The 26,019-nt window shown below is 29.2% G+C and overlaps 2 protein-coding genes across 5 annotated transcripts in view; one reads left to right on the top strand and one right to left on the bottom strand.

The window, feature by feature from the left end:
• Positions 1–4,839: 4,839 nt before the first annotated feature.
• LOC111634863 (protein ALP1-like) lies at positions 4,840–9,252 on the bottom strand. The gene is made up of 2 exons (XM_023379704.1): positions 8,407–9,252; positions 4,840–5,552 (listed from the first exon to the last, which is right to left on the bottom strand). The coding sequence occupies exons 1-2, from the start codon at positions 9,199–9,201 to the stop codon at positions 5,088–5,090; spliced, it is 1,260 nt and encodes a 419-aa protein (XP_023235472.1). The 5' UTR covers positions 9,202–9,252; the 3' UTR covers positions 4,840–5,087.
• Positions 9,253–10,709: 1,457 nt separating this feature from the next.
• The window catches only part of LOC111634853 (F-box only protein 38-like), a 45,975-nt gene continuing 30,665 nt past the window's right edge, over positions 10,710–26,019 (top strand). For all 4 annotated transcript variants that reach the window (XM_023379690.1, XM_023379693.1, XM_023379691.1 and 1 more), the window contains exons 1-5: positions 10,710–10,864; positions 14,409–15,003; positions 15,149–15,305; positions 18,521–18,683; positions 24,725–24,905. In XM_023379690.1, coding sequence (XP_023235458.1) covers positions 14,475–15,003; positions 15,149–15,305; positions 18,521–18,683; positions 24,725–24,905 — 1,030 coding nt within the window. In that variant the 5' untranslated portion in view covers positions 10,710–10,864; positions 14,409–14,474. The remainder of the gene's footprint in view (positions 10,865–14,408; positions 15,004–15,148; positions 15,306–18,520; positions 18,684–24,724; positions 24,906–26,019) is intronic.

Genomic DNA, 26,019 nt, shown 5'->3' with positions numbered 1-26,019 from the left:
CGGTGGCAAGACTTTTCATTACTAAAATAAGAATTAGAGTGAGTTATCGGAGTATTGACCATCTTTGCTTTTTAAAATCTTATAAAAGTTTGCAATATTTTGTATTATATTTTATTTAAAAAACGAAAATTACCTTCTAAATTAGAAGTTCATTTTTTTAATTTTTAACTCAATTCAAAACATTTTTTTTGTTGTTGTTGTATGCAGTTTCCAGCAAACTTTAATTAATTTTTTTCTATTTGTGAAAATTTCTACGTTATTTAAAGGTAATTTTTATTATAGGCCTATAGACCTTACACAGCATTATTAATATGATTTTGGAGGTTACAAAACTTTAAAATTACTTTAAAAAATGGAAAATAATTATATCATTTGATTTCAAGATATTTTGTATACCTTAAAAATAATTAATTCTATCCCGGGATCCCGGGAAACAGTTCACTTTTATCCCGGGATCCCGGGACAAGCAAAATACCGGGAAATGAGAAACCCTAATGCTGTCCTAGCGTCCCGGCCAGTTTGTCATTTTGTCCCGGTTATTTGGTAAAATTTTAAAAGTGCCGAATATACAAGAAGTAAAAATAGTACAGCCTCGATTAAAATGGCGATTTGGCACTCTGTTATACTCACTGTTGCCAATAAAAAATTTCGTATCTAGATCTAAGTACTTTTAATGTTATCTATATGTTTTCCTAAAAAATTTATAGCATATGGCCTAATGAATTTAGATGTTTTATTTTGTCATTCAGATATTTTTTTACAGAATTTATAATAGCACGTAGTCTATAAGATCCAGATATTTTTATTTCCTTTTTTTAGATATTTTGTTTCAATTAGAGTTGGCAAGACTGAAACTTACACTGGCCACGTCATTGCTGTGCATATCATATCTTAGTCGAGTTCAAATTGCTGATCGGCTCATTTAATCTCTAAAATGCCAAAAAGAAACCATGTGTTTACTGATGATTGGAAAAAAGTCTGTGATCGTATTGACGAAGTGAAATATGAACTGTGATTTTCATAATTTTCAGTAACTCATGGTGGGCATTCAAACATTAAAAATCATTTGAAATGTGTGAAATATAAGGCAAGCAATACTGTAGGAACTTCCTCAAATGCATTGTCAAATTTTAAATGTACCGATTTAAACGACAAAGAATTGTTTAAAAAGCTTACACTAGTGATAAATATTAATAATATGATATGTTTAGTAATAGTTCAGTTATTAAAAATTGCTTTTAACTCGTTGTTTTTGTTAACAACTAGTCTACTTTATTTAGCCTTTTCAATCATAGCTACTTATCCTAGTAAGCAAATTTTATGTTGCGAGTATTTTCTCAAAATTGTCCCGGTTTGAGAAAAAAATATTATGGTAAGCCTAAGTATGACTATAAGAAAGCAGACATATTTCTTAAAATGCATAGTATGTATTAATCTTAAAAATTAGTCATGTTGTTAAGAAAATAATCTGATTTCTTTTTGTTTTTTGCTGGAACATTTAATGGTAAAATGTCCAAAATTGGTTTGGATTAGTGAGAGTGCACTAAATATATAATAACTCGTATTCATTGACATCTAGAGTAAAATATGTATAGATTGTTTTAGAATATATCACTTATGATTTTTGATCATTTTGAAAGCTGTTAAATTTGTTTAAAAATTATAAGAATTCAAACAGGTTTACAATTGAAAACAAAGCATTTTCCTGTGAATATAATTGTTTAATTATAATATGCACACGTTAAAAATTAGAAACATAATTTCATTTATACTTGCTTTAAATGGAATAAATATATATTAATAATTATGTCTGTATTCAATAAATAACAATAGATAATATCTTCATTAACTCTACATCACAAAGTGTAAAACATTAGTATAGAAACACAGCTTTGTAAATTTTACAACTATTTATTTTATTAATTAATTTCATGTCAGAATACTGACTAGCAGTAATATAATATGATGAAATATGCTAGTTTTGATAGTTCAGACATTTAATTATTATTATTAAATTTATTTGCAACCATTGCAATGTGTTACATGCAAGTCAATGTAACACATTGACTTGCATGGTGTTCCTTACAGTATGAGTGGTTACACTGGTGCAATATGTAGTAGTCATTTTTTTTTTTTTTTCGAAGGGCAGATGTGCCAGAGGTTGGATTTTTCTCAGAATGGTAGCTTTTTCCTGTAAAAAATTTTCTATGAGGAGGTGCAATTGTATCTTCAAAGTGTGTGATTGTTACAATTTTTTAATATAAACTCTATAAGAAAACAAAAACATGTGAAAATTAATTAATTAAACTAGCAATTTGACCTCTCATTCCTTAATAAAAGTTGGGATTTTAAAACTGGCTTAAGAAAATAGTGTTTACAAAATTAAATATGTTATTTTGTAATTAAAAAAAAAAAGATAAAAACAAAACCACTCTCATATAAAAGAAAATCATGAAGATTTGTTTTCATTAGTAAGACTATATGCCATATCTTTGTGCATTTCTAGAAAAATAATCAATTATGTATACAAAATATGAATGTAAAAGTTATGATCATGGTAAATCTAGTTTAGTTAATCTTTTAAAGTGAAATGATAAAATTCAATACATGATATTCATGTAATTTTTAATTTATATTAAGAGAAAATTTCAATTAAAATGTAAGGCTGATTGTAACTTCTTTAGTTATGCATGCAATTTCCAGCAAATGGCATAAAAATTTAATACTTTTTCTATGAGAAATCCTTTTCTGAAAATTCTTGAAAAGTGAACGCAGATAGATCCAAAGAATCCTTTGCATTAGAATCTTATTTAATTCTTCTATTAACATACAGTTCAGAACCTTTAAAGTTGTAAAAAATTAATTAATTCACTTTTCAAAATTCTGGACTATTCTAATGCAAAAAACTTTTTGATTCTATCTACTTCCTTTTTCAATCATTTTTTGAAATGGATTTTCTCACAGAAAGAGCATCAAAGTTTTAATACTTTCTGCAGGAGAACATATGCCTAATCAGAGGTTAAATCAGCCTTAAGTTAGGATTTAGTAATGTAGACATCTTATTTTCAATAATTTTTAAGTTTGTTCAGAATTTTATCCCATTGTTTAATGTGAACTTTAATTTTCAAGTTTTCAAAATTGAACTTTTCACAGTGAACTTTAATTCAATTTTTCATTTTTCTTTAAATTGGACTTTTCTTTTTGAGTCCATATACGTTTATGCATAGTGAAGTTTTAGACTTAGGCATGCATAAACATTTTGAATAACATTTGAATTAATGAAAGGAATATGCTTTAATTAGAATAAATGTAAAGAAGTTGATTGAAATATAGGATGATGATGTAATAAACTGAAAGGATGATTGAAAAAACAGGTGATAAACTGAAATTGTATTTTCTGTGCCAGATCATGACTCCAAACCTGTCACTCTGAGTATGTGTACCATAGATTAGCCATCCATTCTGTTATCTAGCAATATAAATGTTTTATCACTTGTATATTTAATCAATTATTTCATGTCTTCAGAATTTTAAAGAAAAACAAAAATATTTAATACTGTATATTTAAAAGATAACTTCTTAGGAATAAATATAATGCACATTTGAATGAGAAAGTACATTCAATTATATGTTTGACTTGTTAGAAGGTAACTATAAGGAAAATAATATGTATATAACTCCCATTTTTTGCTTTAAAAGTATTAATATTTGCTCCTTCTATGGTATCCATAATAGCGAGGTTGAAGCCAAAGTTTTAAACGCGAAAACGTGTACGTTGGACATTCAGTGGTGCTTTCCTGAAAGCCTAGAAGCTTGACAAAGGTGTTTGCAAAGTCAGTGGAATCATGCTTGACATTCCAAAAGCCATTGTGAAACTTCTAGGCTTACAGGAAAGCAGTGTTGAATGTCCAATGTACACGTTTTCAAATTTAAAACTTTGGCCTCAACCTCAGTAATAGCTCTCATCATGTCTGGCATGTGTCTGAATTTCATGTTGTCTTTAAATGGCTGTATGGTTAGAGATAACTGATCACCATTCAAGTAACCACAAAGTAAAAGTGGTCTATCAAATCAAGCAAGCATGTGTGCTCCAAGCAATAGAATACTGATTTTCAAAATAAAATTCAATGAATTTTATGCATTGCTCTGTTCAGAACTTTTCTATAGTAAATTCTCAAAGAACAAGTTTCAAAAAAATAGAAAAATATGTAACAGTAAACAAGAAATTTTTAAATGATAAATGAATGTAGTTAAGTTGCTTTAAATGATAAAGCAACTTAACTACATTCTTAATGATTATAAAGGTCCTTAAAACATAACAGCATTATTTTGCTCACTGATGTAATATTGTACTTAAACTTTTATCATAATTCACTATAAGTATGTATTTCATTTAATTTTTTATTGAAAAAAAATAATCTTGTCCATTAATCAATATTATGTAACTGCTAGAATGAATGATGCAATGATTAATTGTTCAATTGAACTAGTCTATGCAATTATAATAAAACATTTTAAATTACACACACAAGAATCTGCTGATATTTAAATGAATGCAAACAATAAATTTTGGAATTTTTGATATTTTTAAATTTTAAGTAAACTGTTTTAAAATTACAATTATTTTAATTTATAGTTTAGTATACACTAAATATCTTGCTATGAGTTAATTAGGCACTTCCTTACATGATTAGAATAATGTAGTAAATAAACTAGATTATTCTGTCTTAAGTAAAAACATTTGCTACCTGATACTTTATATAAAGAACTTCTAATTTAAAAATATGTTAATAAATGTATGTATCTTTGTATATTTAATAAACGAATGAACAAATCATATCATAGTTATAATACTTTATTTACAAAACATGATAAAAACTCTCTTGACATTAGTATATTAACATATCAGAATAGACAAACTAAATTTTACAAGTTAAATAAACTTTCAATTGAACAGATGTCATCAAAATCACACCATCTGAGCAATATTTGGATCCACAGAACATTCACAGAAACAAGAAACATACAGCATTAATAGAAAATGCTCAAATAGCATTTTATATTTTTCTTTGCTCCCTTGAAATGTACTACAAAGAATATGTATTTCTTAGATGTTGCTGATAAAATGCTTCAGCAATGCCGTTGCGTTTAATTATTGCCTCTTGTCTTGGATACCCAAATATATTTCTTTTCATAATGATATCTTCCACATCGTCAGTGTAATCTTCAGTAAATTCATCAATGTCAACATCATCCTCTGTCTGTAAGCACAAGTTGTGCAAGACACAACAAGTCAATACTAATTTTGATACTTTTTCAACATTACTTATTTCTACACGTTTTAGTCTACAAAAGCGGGACTTCAGCATGGCAAAAGCATGGACAATGTAACTTCTTGATCTTGCCAAAACGTCATTATAAATCCTTTCTTTTTCTGTTAAAAATCCATTGTCTTCGTATGGTGTCATTAACCATTCATCTAATGGATATGCAGAATCTGCAACAATGTGAGTATTGTTAGGAAACATTCTACTTGGATCCTCAATGGCACCCTAGTAAAGAAAATGAATTATAGGCAAATTATTAAATGTGTCATTACATAATGTAAAATTTAAATATTACTCTTATGGCTTAAATATTCTAAATTATTTTTCCACTAATAAATTTATATAATATTCTTACAACAAAAGAATATGAAACTGTACTGGAGTTTACAATTAATTAACAATCTCCAGCAGATGATAATAGAAATTTAATGCTTTTTCTATGGGAAAATCTTTTACAAAAATTCTCAAAACAAAAGCAGATATAACCAAATAGTTTTTTCTGATAGAATTCTATTTAATTCTATTAATGTACTGTCCAGAATTATGAAAATCATTTTTGTTAGTTTTCTACAATATGAATTTTTAAAGTTGTAGAAAATTAATGAATTTGATTTTCAAAATTCTAAACCATATATTAATAAAATTAAATTAAATTCTAACAAAAAACTGTTGGTTCTATCTGCTTCCATTTTCAACAATTTTCTTGTAGTCCATAAAAATTTAATGATATCTGCTGGAGATTGCATGCATAATCAAAGAGATTACAATCAACCTTAACTTTCCAAACAGTTTTCCTTACCACTGACTTAGAAACAAAAAAAAACTAAATAAAGATTTAATCAGTGATGATATTGTGACATTTTACCATTTGGTATACTTCCATATGCATATGGTTTCTTTTAATACTTTTATTAAAAATGTAGAGAAAATGTTATCTAAAACTATTATAGTATGTCTAACTCCTTATATAAAATTTAATCTGATAGAATACAATAAGTATTCATAATTATTATATGTAAATCACAGTTAACTTATTAAATGAGCATTGAGTTCAGTCACAAATTAAAATTTGTGAATATAAAAAAATAGAATTTTTCTGATGAGATGTATCTACCATTTTGTTTGCATGAAAGTCAATTTTAAGAACTCACCATGCATTATTTCTAATTCATATAGTAATAATAACAATTGTAACTTTTTAAAGTAAATACTTTTGTAGAATAAACATTATTAAATTTGACAGTAAACACTTCTTTAATGTTTTTGCATAGAAAAGTATGAATAATTAAATCTCAAAATTGTATTAGATCCAAAATGCAAACTGCATTCATCTTGTCGTCTATTCAATATATTGAATAAAATATAGAATATATTAATAAAATTTAGATTACTATTATTAAATAAATATACATTATTAATATAATTACAGCTGATTAAAATAATGTAAATTTTTTAAACGTGCTTGTTAAACATTTATAATCCATTTTATCCATTAGAGAAATTAGAATCTGACAGATTTTCAGAGCACTGTTAACCATATATAAATGTTGAGCTTTCATTATTTGGCTATTTTAAAGATAAAATATTCTTTCAAGAATTTTACACAGTTAAACACTTAATGATGTGATTAGTTAACAGAAAATTAAAGTTAAAATGAAAAATTCAAACTATACATAATTATAAAAAATAATCATTTTATGTGAATTTTTAATCTATGAACAAATGTTTCTCTCTCTTACAAGCAATTAAATGAGATAATTTCCTATACTATGGAAATGGAAATAAACAATTTGTTGTGTTTATTATTTACATATATTTACATGTACACATGTATATGCAAGGGGTCTAAAAACCATCTGTATAACTATCCTTTAATATAATATAGTCTTGGAGTTTACAAGTGTTTTAAAATGCTTAACATAAGCAAGAAAAGTTCATCAGATTGATTGAAAAAAATTGTCACTGTATTACCAAGTGGCTTGAAATCTAGCGATAAACAATCTGGCAACATTGCTCTATTTCCAATATTCCATTTACTAACTAAAAACTAAATGCTCATGCCTATAAAAAAGTAACTTTGATCAATATCTTTGAGATCTATTCAAATGGTGATATATAGACTCAGCTGACAGGGAGATAAAATTTACACTTTATTCAGATATGAGTCTAAGTTTTGTTCCTGCTTCATTCATCCAATTTTGGATAATGTTGGCTTTATTCACTTGTAATTTTGATAAAATGTGCTGTATAAAGTTCGAAATTAATAGATTATTACTTGTTTTTACCAGGAGAGTTGGATAAAGCTAGCATCAGCCATTAATTCTGGCTTTATCTGTAACATATACTGCATATATTGAAACTCATAGATTTACATTTATACTTTGTTATTTTTGATTTTATACAGAATATGATTCTATGTCAGAAAATGCTACATTTCAATGATTGTTATATTTTAAATGTGTTAGAATATAATTTGTTTATATGAATCTTTTAGACAAAATAGACTATAAATGGGAGACAGATTGGTTCAGTGGATCCCTATTCACTCTGCATTAGAACACCTAGGATTAATTCCATACACATTGTACAGAGAGAGAGAAAAGTGAGTGGGCCAGTTTTTGCTCAGCATATGTTGGAATTTGTTGGACATCAGTAAACAACAATTAACTGCCTTTGGGCAACTGGAGGCCCAGAAGAGTCATCCACCACAAAAATGCCACACAAGCGTTCCTCAGGTTGCATAAGTCGGGGATCTCGCATGGCAGGCAGCTCAACATTGACATCACTTCCCACTTCTTTTTACTCCAAATGTTGGCTGGGTCCTCGAAAAGACAATACAATGACTCCGGCAACAATACAAGGCAAAGTCAATGTGGAATCCGGGCAATCAATCCAGCCTCATAAATGGCTTTTACCAGCAAGTAGACATCAGTACGAAGTTAGAAAAATAGAGAATACGTCAGTCTTTCACAAGAGTCGAGGATAATACAATCTTAAGTGTATTGTGAGAATTATATGCGAGCCGAACGAAAACAATAAAATTATTTCCTATCATATCAAACTTTATAAATTACCATACCTGATATAGACCGGAACTTTGAAAGGCCTGCGCATCGCGCGTACTACCGGGCCAACCGCAGCTACAGTCTATAAATGATAAGTCGTGACTACAAACTGCTTGTAAAAGAATAGAATACGTCTGATTCCTATTAACGTAATCGTCTCCCAATTCGGGACTCTGCTGGGGCGCTTTAATCGGCACGTGAATGACGTCAACGGCACCGATCACACCGGGAAATCCACTCTTCTCCGCAAAGCCTTCGGTAACGTCACCGATATCCGAACTCCCGGGCCACTTAATATATTGGGCCGCCAGCGTTTCGGTCACGGCATCGCATATCATGGACACGTAATTACAGACCGTCCCTTCGGCCACGGCGAATCTGTGCGCGATTTTTATGACTGTCTCTTTAGTGGCCAAGTACCAAAGAGTGATGAGAGCGCCTCGGATTAGGGAGATTCTCGGTCTTCCAGGTTTAACAGTTTCTCCATTGGCCAAACTCGGACACATACGAAGAGAATTTACAAAAGCATCGAAGGTAGTCGAAGATATTCTAAAATAATCTTTAAATACGCTGGGTGCGAATTTAGGGATGTATTCTTCGACGTAAGTCTTCAATTTCTCTCTTTTTTCTCTCATAGCTTCGTATACGAGCAGCACTTCACCGTCTTCGGTATCCTGACAAGTATCGAGGATGGCTCTCTCGATCTGATCGTCCAGGAATGACTCGATAACTATACTCATCACGGCTAAAGAAGCTTCTTCCGAAGCTGCCATCGCACTTGAATTTAAATTTCGAACAATATTTATCATTTCCGCTCCATTTTTTCCAATAAAAACAAAGCACTAGTGATAAGCCTACTTACGCCACCTATTGGTCGAAATTAGTTTTTGTAAATAAGTCGATTATTCATTTAAAACTTATAATAATCGCTTTTATGAACTAATATATTACATTTAATTTTATTTATAAAACTTTCGAACAACATATAATTCATTTGCTCAAAATAAATGTTTTAATGGCTATATTCCAGATGTTAAATCCCATTAAAAACGAAGGGGTTTATTTATTATTATACAGTATACAGTATTTTTATTTTTACTATGTCTTATGAGCACTCACAAAGCCTTTCTTCGGTCCCAATATGGGTTAGGCCAAGCCACAGTAGAGCGATCGGGTGGTGAGAGATGGAGCCGAATATATCTTGAACGTCTATATTTTTCGTGTGTAAACTCGGCCATTCGTAGTTACATCTATGATTTATCTCGTTACCAAAATAACTTCTTACATTAACAAAACGGAAGCTTTAAGACTACTCTCGCCAAAAAAAAAAAAAAACACTGCAGATAAGTAGTGCGGAAAAAGAATACAGAAAAGTAATTCTACAGCGGTCCCATCCGAAATATACATCGAGTCGTCGTCAAATCCTAAAAAAAATTTAACCAATCCAATATTGGTTATTATTGTAATGACGTCACAGCCGACACGGACAAGATGGAGGACAACGTTATTGTAGCATTTAGTTGGCATGCCTGTGTGTGTCAATGATTAGAATATTTTTTAATTAAGCGATCTGCCTAGGGGATGCCTTTTAGAAGATTTTTTTCAGGGGTAACTAGCCCCTCCCTATTTAGGTGTTACAGACGTGGAGAAAACCCGGAAAACTCCATGTGGCCAACCCGTCCTGGCGAAGCGCTAACCCCCGACTGTACTCTGTGTTCAGGGAACGAAACTGCTTGACCAGTGGTGGGCCTATTCAGTAAAGACGCTCAGACAACGTGCGCAAAAAGACGCCATATTCGCATCGTTACAATTTTATATATTCTATTGTCTTTGATGTGCTTAAAACCATCGACACGTCTAGTGTCATGTTATTACGTCGAAAAATTTGATTACCACAGAATAATTTAAATTTCTAAGAATAATGTTTGTTTTCCTACTTAATGGAAGAGCGAACATACTTTTGTTTTCAAATGTATATTTTTTCTATAACGTCATTACAGAAACGTTTCATTGAAAGTTGTTGAATTATATTAAATTTATTTGTCCACAAAATTGTTATATTGAATTATTCGAAGTCAAATGACAAATTTTATAATCTTACAATTTAAACCGTTACAAACTATAGACCTTGGTTACAAAATATCATCACACCATTAGAATTTACGGAAATTTTAAATCTTTTCTTCTATTAAAGTTGCAATTTGAACAAAAAATATTAAATTAAATAAAAATAATTTAAATAATTTAATAAAATTTATTCATTATACATCATATTTTTCAAATGTATTATTATTATTATTATTATTTTATAATAAAAGAACAGCAGATGTCGCCAGTTGACTTTTGGAATGGGTTGTCGTGAAAGTTAACATGTTGACGACTTGTGATGGTGTTTTAAATCATTAAATATGCAATGAATTTTGATAAATTTATAAATTAAAAATGCCAGAGATGCTCTTATTTCATTAAAAGGTATGAAATGTGAAGGAATATTCAGCAAACCAAGTTTTATTATATATTTTATGGATAGAAGTTACTTTTGGACCATTTAAATATACAGTATAAGTGTTCTTTACATACAAAATAACCAAAAGCAACTTCTGCTATTTTATGTTATACTTACAAATTTTATATAAATTAAAGTATTCTATATATTCATCTCTTACTGTTTGAAGCATAAAACAAACAAAATATCGAATTCTATGTTGTAATAAAAATAATACAATAAAATAAGCCTTTAATAACAGATAGAACTTTCAAAAGATCAAACTCAAAGATATTCTGCTTCTAAAATTTAGTTTAAAAGAAATCCAATACTATATTCTGCTTATTGATTCCCTTTACCACCAGTCCAAACAAACAGTTGATTTACTTCAAATATTTTAAGTTTATCAGAATCACCTTCAATGAATTTTAGAAATATTCTTATGTGCTTTCAGAATAATAGATACTTGTACATTTGCAGTGTAAAGTATGTTTATCTCACAAGTACTGTATGTAATTTTTAATTCTAACTACAGTCTTACACATGGATCATTTTGACTGTTTTTACATTATGAATGGTTGCCTAATACTCTTATTTCAAAACTAGAAATGGAAAAAATTATTTATCAAAACATTTTGGGAGCATATTTTTTGTGCATTCTTTATATACTGCTTTTGAACATGCACAAATTTGTTGTCATTTACAAAATCCATTAATATTTTATCAGTTAAATTTGTTGATGCTTTATTTTATAAATTTTCAATTACAAAAAATGACTTATCAAACAAGCTACATACTCAATTGTATTATTTATATTTCTTGAAAATCAATGAATATACTTACATTTTACACAAATGGAAATGCTAACATAAACAACATACAAGGTCAAAATGACCCACACAATGCTTCACAACCAAAATGACAAGCCGTTCAATGGTAACTTATAGAATACTGAAAAGTAAATGAAAAACATATTGTAAAAACAGTAACGTCTTTTAATGAATCTTGAGTGAATGGTGGTAAATTTAAAAATCTGCCACATTTTTTTCAATTTTAGAAATGGAAAACTTTTGTTTTTTTTTATATGTATTACTTTCTAAATATTGTCCCAGTAAAATTAACATAAAATATAGTAGACACTGTTTGTTATCTGTTGTTTAATGTTATCAGAATTAGCTTGTCTCAAAACATAAAAGTTAATAATAATTATATTTAATAAATCTTCAAGTTATGCATAGTTTAACTGCTTTAATATCTTTTTAATGTTAAAATTAATAAAACTAGTTAATCTTATTTACTTACAACACTTATGTTATCAGGTAGTTATTGTTATATAGATGAGTCCCAAAATAATTACAGTAGGCAGAGTCTACTACACAGGGATATACATATAATAAGATATATTAAATAACTCCTATTTTTTGGAGTTGCAAATCTTTATAGTTTTTGAAAATTTTTAATTACTTTATGGATATTAGGCATTAGTATTAAATTTCTTTGTGTTTTACATAACTGAGATTTTTATTTACCAGAATAAGGCATAATTATAATAATTAGAGATGTATTTATTATAATATTCAAATTGTGGTTAAATTACATTGATTTGATTATAAGAAAAAATTTGTACTTGAGATTTTATGAAAAGCTTTATCAAGAAGTTTAAGTTAAATGTTAAATACTTATAAAGACATTTTTCACTGTTTTATAGTGTTCATTTAATAGAAAATTTAATATGGAAATAAAATTTCACACACAAATAAGAAATGACTATGAATTTAAATATTTGACAATTCACAGATTTTTTTATTTAATTTTATTAAAATAATTCAATGATGTTATCTAAGAAAAACTTCAAAGTACTAAAGTGGTATTACATAAACATGAAATAAAACTGTTTAAAATAATAATAATAATAATACACTTCTAAATATCACTTTTGGTAGCTGTTATTACAATCTATATATGTATGTCTCTTTAACATACATATATAGATCGTAACATACATGTAGAAACAATAAAAGAAGTGTCTAACCTGAAAGCTGTAATGATAGTCTACTGAACTTAATTTTGGATTAAAGAGACATACATATATATAAATAATAATAATACAGTCACTGACACACTCATTTAATTTTAGTTTTTGGTTGCTATGCCTTGACTCTGGTCCGGCATAGTACACAGCCACTGGTATCATCCGAGTATAACCCACTAAATGCTGTATAATAATAATAATAATAATCTCTAATACTGTGATGCTCCCAGGACAAATCCAGTCCATAAACATATTTGACACATCTCTTATAAGATAGAAATAGATTCACTTTTAGCATATATGGAATATAAAAAATATTTGCCCTGCTTACTTTGGACTTATGCACAATTTGGGCTCCTACTCTAAAAGTTTGAGCAGTACTGCTCTCATACTTATATTTTTTGTTTATTTTCTTAAATAAGCAAATTCTATCTTTGAGTAGAATTTAAGCAGAAGAAATAAATGTTAATTTTAGTCCTAGCCTCTACTAGTCCTAGTTAATTTTAGTCCTATTTTTTAGTTAACTAAATCTGTATGAATTTGTTGGCATTATTGCAGTAAAAGTATAGTATAAATTCAATTATTAAAATCAATGGGATCGGTGATAATATTAAGACACTAAAAATAAAAATTTTTAGTGTGTTAAAAGTATAGTATTAATATATAAAAGATTTTATTTACAAAGTTCCAGTTTTATCTGGACCTTTAATGAATTTTAAATATACAGTGTATTGAAAGTATTCTTTCCTATTTCCATATATATTAAATCTGATATATATTTCATGCTTAGAAGTGATAAATTAGATTTATTTAATTTTCATGAATATTTGTTTTAAATGATTCTGAAAATGTACTAAATAATAATCAAGCATATACTTTGGAAATTATATCCACAAAGTTACAGATGTAGCTAAAATATTATCAAAGATATAGAAATAAAAGTTTTCTATTAATAGACTAGAATTATATACAGTAATACCTCGACTTATGCTACCCCGACTTACGCGATTTTCAAATCTCGTCGATTCGTCTTTTGTTTGAGCGCCACGGCAACTCTTGATTACTTATTCCCCTTGCACAATTGTTCAGCTTACATGTTCGGACGTGTTGCACGGAATCGACGCATAGCTACAATTTATTTTGTGTTATTTATTTCTGTATTTGTTATATCTACGGAGACTCGAGAGATTCTATGTGGTGATTTCTTATAACAATGAACGAATCAAAAGACGAGATAAGGTTAACGAGAACGTTTATTAGCTTACGTACATCCGATTTGGATTTTACACAAATTGAGAAATTATACCCCGACTTACGTGAATTAGACTTATGCGGTTATCACTCGGTCCCACCTATTGCATAAGGGCTATTACTGTATTTAACTTTTTATATCATTATTTATATGTTGATTTAAAATATTTTTTTAAAAAAGTTTAATTTACTTAAATATGTTTTAAAATTCAATTTGATAAAAAATGGAATTTTTGATTTTTTTTCAGGTCATGTTTTACTAGGGTTATGCTTGGCCTTCTTCAGTTCTTTCAATAAATCATTTATGACAAACAATGTATTTAATTAGTGATTTAAATCTAACTTCATTATCAAATGAGTTGCTTTGTCATATTATTAGCTTTCTTCCATTAAAAGATATACTCCATGTTGCTGTTTTGTGTAAAAAACTAAACAATGCTGTATATATGTATTTACATTTATGTAAAATATTGCATTTGACTGATAGTAATCTTTTTGAATATATGCCAAATTCAATTACTGATGAAAATTTGAGAAATCTTTTGAAAAAATGTTGTCATTTGAAAATTATTTATGGTCTTCACGCTCGTCGCATAGAACATCGAAGAATAAGACGACAAGCCAAACTTACTGTTCAAGGCATTATTTCTGCTCTTCAACAATGCACACACTTAAAAGCAGTAGAAATATCAAATGTCTTTTTAATGGAAAACATTTTAAGAAGCTTACCTCAAGTTAACATCATTGGCCATTTCAGAAATCATGATAGCACATTTCCGCAAATGTGTCCATACAAATTGAAATTGCCATCTTATTCAAATATCTCATCTCTTTATCTTACAGGTAATAATACATTTGAAATTTTATTATTATTTTCTTTTAAATTAGTCTTGAATTTTAGTTAATTTTGTTTTACTTATATCAGTTATTTTCAGGAATAAAAAAATTTTAATTTTGACAAATTACTGATTACAGTATTATTTTTCAGGTGTAAAAGTAATGGAGTTAACTTTATTACCACAGTTAGAACATCTATATTTACAATGGATTACATTTGTTAAACCACATCCATTTCAATTATTTGGAGCTCCAAACTTGAAAACATTTGTAATGAGACATACCACAGGACCTGATATTAATCTTCGGTAATTCAAATATTTTTCATTAAACTTCTGAATATATGCTATTATTATAAATGATAAAAAATATCTAGTTAACATCAATTAATTACATATTTTTACATTTTTATGTAAGTTAGTATCATTAAATCAGTATAAAAATTAATGAAGTTAAATGATTAACTTTTTAAAATCTAGATTAAATATTTTGGATTTGAAAAGTTAAACATTGAAAAGCTAATGTTGGGATTGATTTCTGAGTCTAGAAATTTATAAATATTAAGTCCAATGTTATTAAGTCCATGGTGACATTCAATGTTGATATGTATGTCCTAAAGTGGTGTCTCTGCTAGTCACACATACTTCATTTTTAAAGTTTAGACTAGTGTTATTTATACATTAATTTTGGTTTTGAGTGTCACTAGAAAGTATCTAGGCTGTCTACATGTGATGTCACAGTAGTGACTTAATCTAGATCAGTGTTTCTCAAACTTCTTGCTCATTTGATATTTGTAATGGTTCTATAACCAAAATGTTTATAATATAAAATTAAAAAAAAAATAAAAAACTTGATAAAGTGGAGTCATTATATATTATACAACAAAATAAAATTATACAATATTGATAATAACTTCTACATGTGAAATGAAACATTGAGTATATTTCTATTAAGAGCATTCAGGCCAATTTTGATTTGTAACAAACAATTTCGTTTTTAATATTGAAATTTAACTATTAAAAAGTGTAAGACTAATGACTGTAAATAAAACAGAATGTTTCAAAGTTATTCAAAAGCCTATTTTACTTTGAAAAATATGAGCTTTTTTTATAAACTTAATGAACCCTTTTTTAAAATGTACTTTTCCAGATTATAAGAAGGTTTTTCAATTTCATTATGTTATATATATATATACACATACACACATAATAAATTCTGTAAAAATTATTTATTGTTCCATTTGTGCCAAAATTCATTCATTGTTTATTTTTTATAATTTATTGTTTTGTATGACAATAAACTTAAAAGTTTGAATAAACAAGGAAATATTTTCAAGACCATTGAACTTAAATGGCTTTATGACAATGACCTTATGTAAAATATCTATTTTTATTTTATTCAAAGTAAAAAATAGAAAGAAATTTCATATACATACATTCTATAATCTTAATTTTATTACTAAATGACAATCATAATTACAAGGAAAAAAAGTTGTTAAAATTTTCAGTACTTAAAAGATGCATATGTTCCTAGTTTTAAGCAAATTTTTCAGTAATACAAGTATTGCAAGTATTTCAGCAGAAGGTAGTATTATTTGGTGATTAATAGTTTGAGAAATGCTGATCTATATTATTTAACTGTACATTCTGTGTAAATAGTCAATATAGATGAATGTTTACTAGTAACCATGATAGCCACTTATGTAGTTTTTCTTACTATTTCCAACCTGTGGATACTTACCAAGTTTTTGATGGGTTTGACTAGTCCCACAATAGGGTAGCTGGGTGATGAGTGATGTGGCCTGACATAATCAGGACAGATCATCCATACAAAATTCCAGGAGTTTTCCAACCACCAGAATTCAATTGTGATATCCTATCACAATTGGGCCACAATTGAGGATGATGCCTCAACTGCCTTAGCTATCTGGCTATATTATGACACTATGAAAAGTTTGATGTGGGTTAGAAATTGGCTAGGGTACACCAGATGGCAATATATCCATACACAGTTTGCAACACTGAAACTTGTTGACAGACAATGCATAGTCTGGAAAAACAAGTTTAGGCACTATCAAAACAATGATACTCAATATATACTAGATCTGAACAGGTTTAATATATATACTGAATGTAGATATGAAAGTGTCATTATGTAGAATCACCTTTACAGTTATAATCTTTACAATTTGATACATAACAATACTAGATATTGAATATTTTTCTTACTTTTTGAATAATAAAACTTGATTTATTAACAATATAATTCAAATTTATTTTCATTTAAAAGTTAAAATTTGGAAAGATGTATTGGCATGCTGAAGATTTTATTTTGAGGTTGTTGGTTACTAATAATGACAAATAGAATATTTTCAAAAAATATGATATTAATGGAATGCTGATATAAAACATTAATGAGTGCATCTTTATTTTATAGAAGCTATCACTCAAACATTAAAGTTTAGAATACAAAACTATAAAGCTAACATTTCTAATGAAAGAAGGACCAAAAAAATTAGCAGAATTAGCAATTATTCAAGGGCTTTACAAGACAGAAACAAAACTTGTTTTCTACAAATTTTACTCATACAATATATATAAGCAAAGGAACAGTGGCTGATAATTGATTAATGTGCCTGTTTTAAAATTTTTAGGTATAGAAATATTTAATATCTGTACTTAAAATATTTTTCTATCTTAATTAACCAATACAGTACTTGAAATTAATTGTTTGCTCAAATATTAGTTGAATTTTTAATTTAATTCTGGAGAAGCTGTAAATTAACAAAATTATCAAAGTTTTGCTGATGTTTCTCATTTGCTTTAATATTAGTGTTACTGATCTGTATATGAAGATATATATTATTGATTTAGCATGTATATTCTTGTAAAAATTTACAAATATTGTAAAACACTTGTAAAAAAGGCATTGTCACTTTTCAGTTCTAAAATTTTAAGCTCTAGAAAACACTCCAGGCTCTAGCAATAGCCTACAAGCAAAGATCTATTGCAAGTTGCTACTTTATCAATTGTGGCACCTATTTAATCATTATGAATTTGCTTTTTATATTAAAAATTGAAGACACAGTCTGTTGAAACAGGAATCATCAATTATTCAGTTTCAATGTTTTGGAATACAGTTTTTGACAACCTACCTTTTTCTGTAGACTACTTGGCCAACAAAATTAAAAACTTTCCTTTAAGACTTGTGTTAATTAATATAATAATAATTAATTATTTGATCAAATAATTTAGAATTTAATTTATTAATGTCATAATTTAGGTAAAAAAATACAGGAAAATATAATAAGACTTTTTTTTTTAACTTTTATATAAAATTGATTAAAGTATGTAATTTTATTTTAAAAAGACAGCTAAATAAAATCATATTACTTAAGAAATCCTATTAATATTTCATAGTTTAGATTTCATTTTTATAGATATACAAATTTCAAATCAAATTAGTTTTTTAAAATTAACCCATATTATAATTATGCTTATAAGTTTTTTATTTTATATTTTAGATATCTTCCATTAATTGTTGCTCTAAGTGCCTCGACAGCATTAGAACGCCTTGAATTAATAAGAGTTCCAATTATAGGTGGAATGATAAAACGAGCTGTAGAAAATAGTTGGCAGAATGGTGGCTTCTGCAGATTGCGTACTTTAATAATTTCTGGTTGTAGAGTAAGTGTATATTTCAATACTTTAATTTTAAATATCACTTATGGTAGCTGCTATTTTGTTGTGAATGTGTCTCTTTAATCCGATCAATTCAGTTCGGTAGACTATCAATACAGCTTTCAGGTTAGATACTTCCTTTATTGTTTTGACATATGCATTTCGGACTTATATGAATTTTAAGTCCCTCTTCAGTTCAAAACTACAAATTATTTCAAAAGAACCTAATTAGTAAGATGACAAATTCTTCGCGTGTAGATCATATTTACTGACATAAAACTATTGTATTTAAAAATTGTTACACTTATACGATACCTAAGGTTCTTTCTTCTAAAACCCTATAAACCTTTCTTCTAAAATCGTATAAGTGTAACAATTTTTAAATACAATAGTTTTATGTCAGTAAATATGATCTACACGCGAAGAATTTGTCATCTTACTAATTAGGTTCTTTTGAAATAATTTGTAGTTTTGAACTGAAGAGGGACTTAAAATTCATATAAGTCCGAAATGCATATGTCAAAACAATAAAGGAAGTATCTAACCTGAAAGCTGTATTGATAGTCTACCGAACTGAATTGATTGGATTAAAGAGACACATTCACAACTTTAATTTTAGTATAATCTGTAATTTTTGTGTTTACACAACTTATTTGACATTAATGTAATTATTTATTTATTTAGTTTTCTTTTATTTAAAAAAAAATATTACAAAGATACTAATATATATGTTTTTGTATCTTCTGTATTTTATATATATAGTAAATATGCCGTCTGCATTTTAAAATTAAATATATTAGTATCTTTGTAATATTTTTCCAATTTGTGTGTGTATACAGTGGAATCTCACTTAACGAGCACCTTGCATAATGAGCAAAACAAATTGTAAAAAATAACTTGCTTAATGAGCAACATTTCGCATAATGAGTGACAAAAAGAGGGGAAGTCCCAGATTGTGCGCATGCTCCATCAGTCTGTGTTTAGCACTCGTTCCACTAGCATCTCAGTGTGAGTAGCCTGAGGTAGGACAAAGTTGTGCCTCTTTTTGATAGGCAACAGTTTGGTGAGAACTGCCCACTGGTCAGGGGATAGCTTGTTTATGTTTTCTATCCTGGAAAGTCGGGATTCTTTTGTCAGGTCGAGTGGAAGAGGTAAGGAGGGATTGTCGGTAAGACGTTGGCGATACTCGAATTAAAAACACCAGTTGACAACAAAACAAGAATTTATTGTGTAAATGTTTATCTGATGGAGAAATATTTTTAATAAAATTGAAGACGAAACTGTCCAAAAAGGATCACCATTTATTTTTTGTGTTCCAAGACTAACACATTTTCGGCGACTGACCTTTCTTTGTAGGCTGCTTGTAGCCGGAAAATTACAAAGAATACGTTACCAGTTCCTTTTTCAGAAATTTTTATAATTTTAATTGGATGTGTTTTGTGTTTTTTAAAAGGACTCTTTGTAATTTTCTGGCGACAAGCAGCCTACAAAGAAAAGTCAGTTGCTGAAAATGTGTTAGTCTTGGAACACAAAAAATAAATGGTGATCTTTTTTGGACAGTTTTTTGTCTTCAGTTTTATTAAGAATTTATTGGACATAACTTAGATAATCTAGCTACATAGGAGTTATTGCGGGCATACTGTGCCGAGAGAGAGTTTACAATAATGGGTATCATACCTCTACGAGTTGGGATCGGAGCATCGGATGTTTTCTAAACGGATTGGACAAGTTGTCTTGGGGCACAAATAGCTTTGATGAGGGTCGGCACAGGTCCTCGGCGATAATGGTCGGTGAAGACGGTAGGCGATGCCGGGTTAGAGGATCGGCAGCGATGAGGGCTCCCTTTCACGAACGGTAATGACAAACCAACCCCTGTTTTACATTGTCACCCCTCTTTATACCTTTCGTCACATTACTGGTTTTCGCCAATTGCCGATTTTTAGGATAAGTTCCTCATGATTCATTTTTAAGGTTCCTGAAAGATAGGTAACGGCTCCATGGGAAGGAAATGTGTACATCCTTTTTCGAAAAATTTCGGGAAGAGAAAAATGGAGCTTTTCTTTTGTTTAATAAATATATTTTAATATATTTATTAAACAAAAGAATAAATATATTTTGTCTAATAAATATATTTAATTTAAATTGAACTTCTTTATTATTTAATTTTATTTTATTCAGTCCGACCCTCACATTAGTGTTGCTTGTGATTGCACATTTTTTCAAACTTGTGGTGCTCACACATATTACGTATAAACATCAACAACATAGCCTATTATATAATAAACACACTAAACGATATGCCAAATTCTTGGGCTATGTAAAGGCTATAGTTAAATATTAGAAATTAATTAATTTGACTTGAGGTAGAGGTAGGCAGTTATGCTTCCATCTAGTATTAAATTTAATGACCAATTTCAAATTAAATTTTAGAAATTTCTAAATTAAAAATTAATTATTTATAATTATTAAATACATAAACAGAAAACAAAAACAATCACAGATATATTATCTGTGATTGTTTTTGTTTTCTGCAAATTGAATTCACATTCCGGGTTGGTTCATTCCATGCTAGAAGAAAAGATAAAAATGATTCACGCTCCTTAACAATGTGTATTGTATAATTTTCTTTGAATAAATGTTATACATAAAATATTTGAGTATTTTTTCCGGCATGGAACACATTGTATTTTACATGACAAACTGGTGTCAGAAAACTTCCAGGACAAAGCTCATAAAAAATAGAAAATTGCAATTATCAGGTAATGATCCTAGCTCCTGTCAAAGAACTCCCCTCGGCTATCTATACACAATTGCCAACGTCTCTCGAGGTTTTGGAAGCAAGCAGAGAAAGCTTTAAGTGTGATGCTTGTTAGTTCATTTTTCACAGCCCATTGGATGGTTTATTTGATATCTTGATGAAATGCCCCTTTCAGTTGCTTTTTCACTTGCAGAAACAAGAAAAAAAATCACACTTTCTGACAAAGGGTTGCAGCTGAAAGAGAAATTTCGTCAAACAGCTGAAAGGGACATTTTGTTCGATATCGCAGACATCAAATGAGCTAACAAGCATCACACTTGAAGCTTTCTCTGCTTGCTTCCAAGACCTCAAGAGACGTTGGCAATTGTGTATGGATAGTCGAGGAGAATACTTTGACAGGAGCTAGGATCATTACTTGGTAATTGCAATTTTCTATTTTTTACAAGCTTTGTCCTGGAACTTTTCTGTAATAACTGACTATTATGTTAAGTTATAGCAGCCAGATGGCTGAGGTGGTAAAGGTGTCAGATTGTCACTCTGGGAACTCGAGATGCATGATCGAATCATGGTGGAGAACTCCAAGAATTTTACATGAGCAGTCTTTCCTGGATATGTCAAGTTTTGATTTTATCACTCATTGTGGTTTAGTTGAATCTTGGATGGGTTTGGAAAAAGTTCTTTAATACCCACAGATAACAAAGAAAAATAAATAGAAAAAAAGATATTATATAATGTCTAATGTTTATTGCAATTTTGATTGAAACATCTTTACATTAACATTCATGGTTTACTGAGTAAATTTCATTATTCATCTTGTAGGATGAAGGTGAATAGATAATAAATTTTGATTTGTTTTAAACTATGTAAAATTCTAGGAAAATTTTTTATACATTTCTTGATCATATATTTTTGAGAATGCATATCTTCAAGAAAATGTGAGAACTCGGACGCATGTGTGAATTTTCACACTTGGTGTACTGCATCACATCGAAGGTGACTTTAATCGTCCAAAGAAGGACTCCCCTCACACTAGGGGATCGTTCAAGTCTCACGTAGATATAAGGTATAGAGAGTAATCAAAAGGTCACTGATGAAGCTAAAACGAAATCCCATGATCCCCTCTAAGTCCGAGTGAACTGATGAGAAAGTCGATCTAAATGACCAAATAAGGCAATGATTTTTCTAAGGGGGTGAGACGTAGTCTGACATGAGTCACCTCACGTCAATAAATCAGGGAGTTTGACAAATTTATGATGGGAAGATGTCAATTATTGGAAGGAAAGGATGACGATAACATAAACACAGCTATACGCAAGTCGAGCTGGCGATTGTATCAGATTTTCTTCCCCCATGATTCCCCCGAGATAAGTATAAAAAGGGGTCGAATTTGCACCTCCAGGCGGACAGCTGAAGAGGACCCCGCCAGGTAAACACCCTCAGCGGATAGCCGAAGAGGACACCGCCAAAGCAACACCCTCAGCAGACAGCCAACAAGGATCTCTACAGTCAGAGATTAATGGAGTGTACACCCTCTTCGGACATGGCCAAGTGGACATCCAGGGACTTCAGTTCCATACCGCCATATTGTCCATTGCTTCATATCGCCATCCAAGGGAACTTTGATTAGAAACTGCCGATCCCAGTGCATCCTACCAATGCCCTATACGAAGAGATCACATCCTATGAGGTAAACCCTTGCCTATGAGGTAAAAAAATATTGTCTCTCTCTCCAACACGTCCCTCTTAGAGAGGTCTCTCTCGATCTATAGTTTAGGTTAGAACATAGATATAGAATAGATTCCTTTTATTATTTACACGTGTGTTATTTATGCTTTTTCCTTTGATATGTATAATCTCTTAGTTGTTTATTAAATGTTTTGTTATGGTTCAACCTGTGTAGTTATTTGGACACCTCGTCACGACCTCACGACCCCTCCCCACTCATTTTTGCCCTCCTAAGCCATCTGACAAACCGAGAGCAGGTTTTGCCAACCCGTGCAGAGTAAATGGTCATTAGAGATCAACCCAGTGGCCCCCTGCTACCTCACAAAAGCATAAATGTTAGATGTGTAAACTAAGAATTAGATTAATTTATGAATATAAATATTACTTTTATAAATTAACAAAATTCAATTCTTTTTATCTTTTTGTCCTTACGTTTTACATTTCTGTGTATATATTGTCTACTTGGATTTTGTTTATTAATATGACTTATTATATAACACTCACCAAATAAACCATCACTAGTTCACCCAGTTTTTTGAAATACAGTATAATGACTTATTATACTGGTGAAGTTTCTGTTTAGCAATGAGAGGAAATCTTAGTCAAAAAAGTCAAAACAAAATATCTTTATTTTTACCTGATGTTTTTGACTAAGATTTCCTTTCATTGCTAATCAGAAACTTCACCAGTATAATAAGTCATATTAATGAACAAAGTCCAAGTAGACAATGTATACACAGAAATGTAACAAAATTCAACCTGTGATTTCTAAAAATTCACATGTACTTTCAACAGCTTACAGCTGTCATCCTCAGGCGAAAATTGAATACTATAAATTTCGAATGCTTAGCTTTTTACAAATCACTGCTTGTAACTCCGCAACACCGATGTGTTAATCATATATTACTCTACGTTGGCGTGAAGTGTAAGTTTGTTTATGTTTATTATGAAAATTCAACCTTTACCACTGTACATTTTATTTTATTATTCCATATTAAACATTTACATTATAAACAAAAACATATATTTTCGAGTTATCAGCAGTATGTGGTAGTAGATTATCGAACAAAGAATAACATATTTTAGTAGCAGTACAATGTTTTCTTTATTCAGATCCAAATTATCTTAATATTTTGGCTTATATTTTATAATGCTTTTGTTTTATAAATTTTTAAAATAAATTTATAACACAAAATATAAATTTTAATATATGAACTGTATGACTGCTCAAAGAAAAAAAAACTAAGATTTAACAGAAAAATTGTTGTGAAATTTGACTCTCTGTGCTCTTTAGTTTGAGTAACTTTAGTTGGTTAATGCATTCAATTTTTTTATCAGAATTCATTGTTAGGTTATTACATATTTTTCATCTGTTTCGATTTTATTCTTTGCTTCTGGTTTAAATATTAGAATACTTATACTGTGAATTGTTTTCTGATCAACTTCTAATTTATTTCATGTCTATTTACAAATACATTACTTATTTATTATTAAAAAAATATTAATACTTTTTAAATGTATTGTATTCATAAACTCTCTTATTAAGTGAATTTAATTAATTTAGGATATTTTAGAAGCTGATATTGGCAACTTAATCATTGTTGCCAGTCGTCATTTGGAGCATCTTGCTTTACAACCATCTCTAACAAAAAACAGCCTGTTTGTATCTCTTTCATTTGCTCAATGTTGTTTTTCAAATTTGAAATCTCTTCAATTAGGATACATAGATGAACTTCCTTCAGAAGGTAAGTTACATAATTCTTAGTTTGATATTAAATTGAATAGTGATCAGTTGGTTTATAACTGACTAAGATTTGTTTTCATTGTTTTTTTATATTAAAACTAATTATTCATTATTCAATAAATGTAAAGATATGTTGTATGACAATATCATATACAGGGTGTAACAGGAAAGATGGCCACAACTTTAAGGGGTGATAAAACATGGCAAAAGTAAAAATTGATGATTGATAAGTCATGATACAATGATCAAAAGTGGTTTTCTGAAAGAGGGCACTTGCTAGTGAGAAGGGCCACATTTTGCACACATCATCATTCAGAAGTTGTATGACTGCAGAGATGCAACAGTATTCAAATGCTGAGAAGGTGAATATGTATTTTGAGATGCCTATTGATTCTACTGAAGACCTTGTTACCAGAAGTAGTGCTGCAGCTGGAGAAGTACATGACATGCTGGGTATCTTCCAAAGCAGGGGTGTCCAACCTTTTTGTTCCTCTGGGCCACATTGCAAGGAGTCATGTCGTTTTGAGCCACATGTATGTATAATATATTTGCGACCTAATCCTTAAATATACAAGTATATTTAAGGATTAACATGTCTAGTTTATAGTAATAAGTATTAAAACTTTATTATGAAAAAGGATATTTTAAAAAATTACTTCTACAGACACTTTCAATTTTTACTTAGAAATAGATAAATTCATTTATTATAAAGAAGTCAAACAAAAATTTATTTGAAAAACACAAATATTTGTTATTTGGGTCTTTAATTAATAAAATAATGACAAAACACCATTTTAAAGTGCATTTTTATTTGACTAATATATTTATAAATAATATGCAGCCTAGTAAGTAATCAATGTGCCAAATGATAATTTTTACACCAAACTAAAAAAGTGTAGCCAAATCTTGCAATGCTGGAAGGAATACTAAATAATGCTGGAGTTGGAACTCAAAGGATTTATAGACCCAAATTTGAGAAAAGAAGAGAAAGGCCTTTAGTAAGGGAGGTTGGAAAAATAAGGGTCAATATTTGCATAACAGAAGCTCTATTTAACCTTTCTCACTACTATTTATCTTTTGGCCTTTTTCTTCTTTTCTCAAATTTGGGTCTATAA

Source organism: Centruroides sculpturatus, unplaced genomic scaffold (genome assembly GCF_000671375.1).
Source record: "Centruroides sculpturatus isolate CEXI.00-Female unplaced genomic scaffold, Cexi_2.0 scaffold918, whole genome shotgun sequence".
Taxonomy (NCBI): domain Eukaryota; kingdom Metazoa; phylum Arthropoda; class Arachnida; order Scorpiones; family Buthidae; genus Centruroides; species Centruroides sculpturatus.
This window is presented reverse-complemented; position numbering and strand designations above follow the sequence as displayed.

Excerpts from the sequence above, each read along its gene's own strand:
- LOC111634863 (XM_023379704.1), bottom strand. The coding sequence starts at position 9,201 with ATGATAAATATTGTTCGAAATTTAAATTCAAGTGCGATGGCAGCTTCG. Across the intron at positions 5,553-8,406 it reads AAAGTTCCGGTCTATATCAG|GGTGCCATTGAGGATCCAAG; the intron begins GTATGGTAATTT and ends TTTCTTTACTAG.